Source organism: Battus philenor, unplaced genomic scaffold (assembly GCF_028537555.1).
Source record: "Battus philenor isolate CCGP_79_NKW_IND1 unplaced genomic scaffold, ilBatPhil1.0.hap1 SCAF_3, whole genome shotgun sequence".
In the NCBI taxonomy this organism is placed as follows: domain Eukaryota; kingdom Metazoa; phylum Arthropoda; class Insecta; order Lepidoptera; family Papilionidae; genus Battus; species Battus philenor.
The window spans coordinates 5,043,446-5,049,451 of record NW_027181693.1 but is presented as its reverse complement, the minus strand read 5'-3'; the positions used below and the strand labels follow the sequence as shown (position 1 = coordinate 5,049,451).

At 33.5% G+C, this 6,006-nt stretch overlaps 1 protein-coding gene and 2 non-coding genes across 3 annotated transcripts in view; 1 reads left to right on the top strand and 2 right to left on the bottom strand.

The window, feature by feature from the left end:
• Window positions 1-1,631: 1,631 nt before the first annotated feature.
• Window positions 1,632-1,713, bottom strand: TRNAS-AGA (transfer RNA serine (anticodon AGA)). Its single transcript has one exon. It is a non-coding gene; the product is annotated as a tRNA-Ser (tRNA).
• Window positions 1,714-2,107: 394 nt separating this feature from the next.
• Window positions 2,108-2,181, top strand: TRNAT-AGU (transfer RNA threonine (anticodon AGU)). Its single transcript has one exon. It is a non-coding gene; the product is annotated as a tRNA-Thr (tRNA).
• Window positions 2,182-2,398: 217 nt separating this feature from the next.
• The window catches only part of dnt (tyrosine-protein kinase Dnt), a 52,812-nt gene continuing 49,204 nt past the window's right edge, over window positions 2,399-6,006 (bottom strand). Inside the window, exons 4-6 of the mRNA XM_068770095.1 lie at window positions 5,662-5,978; window positions 4,815-5,111; window positions 2,399-4,255 (exon numbers count right to left, since the gene is read on the bottom strand). Of these exons, the coding sequence (XP_068626196.1) occupies window positions 4,144-4,255; window positions 4,815-5,111; window positions 5,662-5,978 (726 nt within the window). The 3' untranslated portion in view covers window positions 2,399-4,143. The remainder of the gene's footprint in view (window positions 4,256-4,814; window positions 5,112-5,661; window positions 5,979-6,006) is intronic.

The following is a 6,006-nucleotide window of genomic DNA, read 5'->3' as shown; positions in this document are numbered from 1 at the left end:
CTACATTTATTATCGCTTTTGAATTTTTGCTGTGCCTTCTTCCGATATGGGAAAATAAATATTTAAATGTAATGTTTACCATCAGTTTGGCCGTTCATATGAACAGTCATAAAAGTATTTTTTTAAATTTTATATATATATTATGTTCACTGTTGTAATAAAAATTGATTTAATTGTGTGAATTTGAACTCATTGACGGGTCAACTGGTAATATTTATTTTTGTTAAAAAGAAGACTACTTCAATCGTTCAATTGACACATTTAAAAATGACAAAACGGCTAACAAATTTTTATTAGGTGAAAAACAGAAGCTCAAATCGAAGGGCCATTATCTCGACGTGGCGCATAAAACACGCGTAATGGCCTGCTATCAACGTTATTAGTAATTCACCCGCTAATTCACACGCCTTAATTAATCGAAAACAAACCAGGGCGGGCCCGGAACTTGTAATAATTAGTTAACACCCACTTTATAATCTATCAAGAAAAACGAATTCACTTCATTTATCGAATTAGAAGCATCCCCAACACTGTAGTCGATAAGAGAAAAAATGTAAATTTTGTAGATAGTATACAAAGGTAACATAAGGATCCGGCACGTGGTGACGAAGTTTCGCTGCTAGATAGAGAAATCAGATTAGAAATGAGGAGATCCGCAGAAGAACCAAAAACACTAAAATTACAGTGGGTGGAACGCACCGCTCGGTCAACCAAAGGCCGTTGGGGCCGAAAGGTTCTCGAGTGGTGACAACAAGCCGGCAGACTTGGGTGGGTCCCCACTAGGTGGGCCGACGACATAGTTAAAGTCGCAGGAAGCCGGTGGATGCGAGCAACGCAGGACCAGTCATCGTGGCGCTCTTTGCAGGCTCTGCCATGCAATGAACGTCCATCGGCTGAAAAGAAGAAGATACAAAGGTACGAAGATTGACATAGCTCAGCGGATTGGTAAGTTGAAGTAGCAGTGGGCAAGCCAGATAGCAGGCTAAAGACCTTGTTAGAGTCATCGGGAACTGAACGCACTATGCGAAAGCAATGGCGGAAGCCTATGTCCAACAATGGACGTCCTATATCTAAAATAATTTCGATAATGATAATACAAAGCTGATATTTAAAATTCCTAGAAGCAAACACGAAATATTTTTGAATTTATTTTAAATAGGTTCACTAAACTTTAAGAAAGTCCCTGAGTTATAAATAACCTTACCACCAAAACATCCACAAACCATCAACCGTGATTGGTTTATAGCGCACGCAAATCGGTTTTAATCAAAAACCTTTCGAATGAATTTTGTTATAAAATGTTTTAAAATTCTCGGAAATATCAGTAGGGGATAAGTTAATTTGAGATATTCAGCGGACAGGCCCCGGATAAGTAGTGAAAAGTTCGCAAGAAGAGTGGAATTTATGTAGAAATAAATATGGATCATTCTCACATTATTTATACATAACTATCTAAAGTATATCTGAAGTATCTAAAATTGAAATTGCGTTATAAAAAAATATTATATAAATAACCATCACTTAAATGTTTCATTGATAATATTAATTTTAAGCAAAATTTTTAACTCGAAAGAAAACCAAATTTTCATCATAATTAAAAGATGTTACTTAAAACAAAAAGAATTGATCTTCGCAGTCGGTAGGATTCGAACCTACGCTCCCAGAGGGAATCTGATTTCTAGTCAGACGCCTTAACCGCTCGGCCACGACTGCTATGTGAAAAGAAATTAAAATTTAGATAAGTATTAAGAATACTTTTTCTTTTAAAATTAAGATACTAGTACTACTATTTATTTGATATCACAGGATAATTAATACCTTAATGTTTTTATCTAGATATAAAAAATATCGTTTTATCTTTCAATTCAATTTTTTAGTACAAGTGAAATATCTTGTAAGGTTACCACCATTCCATCCATGAAATAGAAAACCTACTTTTTAAAGAAAGCTTCTAGAATTGCACCATTATTAAAGTTTTTACAAAAGCTATTTGTAATTGGATATAGTCAAAGTTTTAAGTAGCGATTAATATATATTTTCTTTCTTAAACTTTGTCTTTATAATACGTATTTTTTTATAATATGTATTTTCAACTACAGGAGTATAAGGCGCCGTGGCTTAGTTGGTTAAAGCGCCTGTCTAGTAAACAGGAGATCGCGAGTTCGAATCTCGCCGGGGCCTACGAAGTGTTCATATCCTTTTTTTCACAAATTATTTCTTACCACAGAAATAGTAATAATTCTTACACAATTAAAAATTCTGGTTAAATTAAACTGCAATTTCTAGGGTTTATTCAAATAAAACCATAATAATCCATAATTCACTCGTGTATTTTCAAGAATTAAATATTTACACATTTACAAGCGCGATTTATACACGTCTTAAATTATAACCTCCTTCGTAAAAATTAATAACATTCTTCAAAATTAAATAGAAAATTATTGATATACATTGTGGTACAATTTATATGTTATACAAAAGTTTTTAATTGTTTTATCGAACATTTATCATTACATTATTTTATCTACATTTACATACAAAAGTTTCAAATTTTTTTGTTATTGTTTTTAAAAAATAGCTAGATAATGACAATAATAAAATTGCTAGTCCGAACAATAATTTTTTAAGTAAACAATGTCGTAAGCATGTATCAGCAGTAAGTTATTTTTAGAAAGTAATCAAATCCTTTAGTCTCATCGATGCCGATGGTTTTGTATGGTGTACAGCACTTGATTTTATCTAATTCAGTTTGAATTAGGAACAAAATTACAAATTTGATGGGCTTTTTGTTGCAGTTTTAACAGAAACGAAAATATTTTACACAATCTTTCCTTGCAAAGTTTGATGAATATATTAACTAACAGTAAAAGATAATATCAAAAGCTCAGAAAATGTTGTGTTACATAAGTTCAAGAAGACAATTTCCAGAAACACACTCGAAGCTATGTGAGAACACTATAAATCTACACTTTTAAGTGTCTCGTAGAAACACGTGCCAAGATGGAATGGCGCCCATTATTTTATGTAAAACAGAAATAATTGATGTTATTTTAGAATTTACAAACGGCCAATGTTGTAAGAGTAACCTGAAATATAAAACAAATCTAAAATGTTTTATCATGTCAAATAAAAATACGCCAACATTTTTATAACGTTTATTTGAATCTTTGAACTTTTAAAAATAAAGCAAATAAATCATAGACTCAAATAACTTTTAATGGAATCGTTTTAAAAATCCAGATTGAACTCATAACGCTGTCAGAATTATCGTAATTCATATTAACGGATTAGGCTGGATTTATATTATTTAAACTCATGGCAAGACATTTTTTGAAACATAAACGCAATTTCATTTTATTGGCACAGCTGCAAAATATTTGGCACATATCTATTTGTTATATGCGTAATTAAATAACTGCCAATAATGAGCAATTAATACTATTTAGGCAATGTAATTATATTTACATGAATTACTTTTTATTAATCGTAGCTACTCCAGTCTTAATTAAAAACATTTGATTATTTTTTTTAATCAAACACCAATAAACATCTAAAACTTTCATAAAATCTGAGGCACATTCAATATACGTCATACAGTAAAATTATCGATATTTACAAATAATCTTTCTAATTCTAATATGGCAGTAATGAGGTTTCAAATAACATTACAATAACTAAAGTGACCATCACACATAACGATTATGTTTCTTTGGAAATAACATTACATAGTAGTTATATTTATAAATTTACAAAATGATTTTTACCTACATTCATCAGATTTGGTCACATGGTGTATAAAGGCGAACGTGTAAGATCGTTATAACTTCTCAATGTACATATTTAGAACATTGTAAACATTTGACACATTATAATAATACATATGAATCATTAGGTGTGATAGTCGCTTTATAATAAACATTTATAATTTACAATTATAGACACTTTTATAAAAATCAGTCTATGTAATCTCCACAGAACACGTTCGACACACTCCACACATTTTCATCGTAACATTAAGCCAATAAAGGTAACTATTGTTCTATAACAAGGCCTTGTTAAGAGCTTTCGTGAAAATGCGTTTTCCACTGGTTTGTTACGGTTGAATTATTTACCGTCTTTCAATTGTTCACAGTACGTATGAAATTACACGAATCTCGTGAGTTGTGTGTGGAAGTCTCTAAGGAAGGTCTGAAGCTGAGGTAACGTGGGTCGGTCGTCTGGCGACATGGCCCAACAGTAGGCCATCACAGCAAACCTACGAAAGGAAACCATATTAATTTATAAATCAAATCGCACTTCAATGATTTTTTTTTTTATTTGTATCAACACAATAATTGTATTTATTGTCATATTGAACAGACAACACAATGTAAATATTGAGTACAGGGAAAATTTATAAGCAAATTGAATAAACGTACACATATGATTTAAAAAAATTAAAATACACGGTTAATTATTTAAATTTAATGCATTCTAATCAGTGATCTAATTAGATTTTTGATACATGCACCGAGATGTCTTTTACTAGTAACCAAAACTGGCGGATATTTTTGTTAACTTTTACAATAATATCATATCAAGCGGCTCGGCGGAATCTTTGTAAAGCAATCTACATTTAAGCCATTCGATTATAGTGAGAAGAAAAAGTGGTCTTCCGCTACTTTAATTAACGAATTTAAATAAACAATTCAATTTTAAAATACTGGAATCCTAGAAGCATATCATGTAAGTAAATACTTTATATCTGTTACCATAAATCGCTCTAGTTATCCTAATAACAATGCCCATGTTGTACGAGTTGTATGTGTACTTACAATTCATCGGGACAGTTGGCTGGCTGTTGCAATCGATAGCCGTCCCGCAGGTAGGCGGCAACTTCAAACGGATCCACTTCGGCGTACGGTTGGTGCGCCAGCGTGGTGAGCTCCCACAGCAGCACACCCAACGCCCACACGTCCGCGGCGGGACTGAACTGCCTCCTGGACAAGGACTCCAGAGCCAGCCATTTGATAGGTCTGTTTTCGTTGTCGCCTAGGCAGTGGTAATCAGCTGAGAAGAGATCTCGGGACAGTGCGTTGTCCGCTATCATCACTCGCAAATTTTCGTCCACGCTGCCAACAAAAGTCACATATTATTTCAGTGTTAACTTATAAATAACAACCAGCCTAATGTCAAACAGACAGATACATAATACTATCTATATTTATACTCTAGTTTCCAATGATGAATATCCGATTTGAAAAGAAAAATATTAGGCAACTATTCGTTATACAAGTTGGTTGGTTGGTATTCAGTCCATAGATTTCAAAGCCTTAAAAGGTTAAATGCAAAGCTTATTATTGAACGAAAGGCTTAAAAGCTATTACACCTATATCCGATCATTCTATGTAAACTGATCACTGTCAAATATTTATGTTACATTTTTTTTTCTAAAGAATTGCGACAGACCAATAACTTCTGGTAATATAGTCTACAAAGTAAAAAATAGTATAAAGTTATCCGAATTTTGGATACGCTTTTTCTTACAGTATTGTCAGTAAGTGAATTATTATTTATGACACCGTTGGTTTTGGATGGGGCGTTCCATACATTAATTGACAGCATAACCTACGTCTTCCACACTATTTTATATAATTTTACCAACTCAATGCGAATACTTACATGCAATTTCTGGCAGCGATGTCCTTATGCAATACATGTTGGGAATGTAAATACGCCAACCCATCCAAAGCATGGAGAGCCATCCGAACTACGTGCTGCGTTGTGAGTGGCGGCGGCGGCGGTGCTCCTGCTGCCGCACCTCCCAGCGTCACCCCGCGACACGCCAAAAGAAATTGTTTTAAATTCCTCCATCCACTATTCCAGGGATACAGTAAGAAAGGTGCAGTTTGGTCCTCAATGCTCACACCGAGAACTGACAGTACTTTCTCGTGATGTAAACCATAAAGCATGCAGCCTTCTTGGAGTAGCAGCGAAACCTGGAAAAAAATGCTATTAGTACTCCGA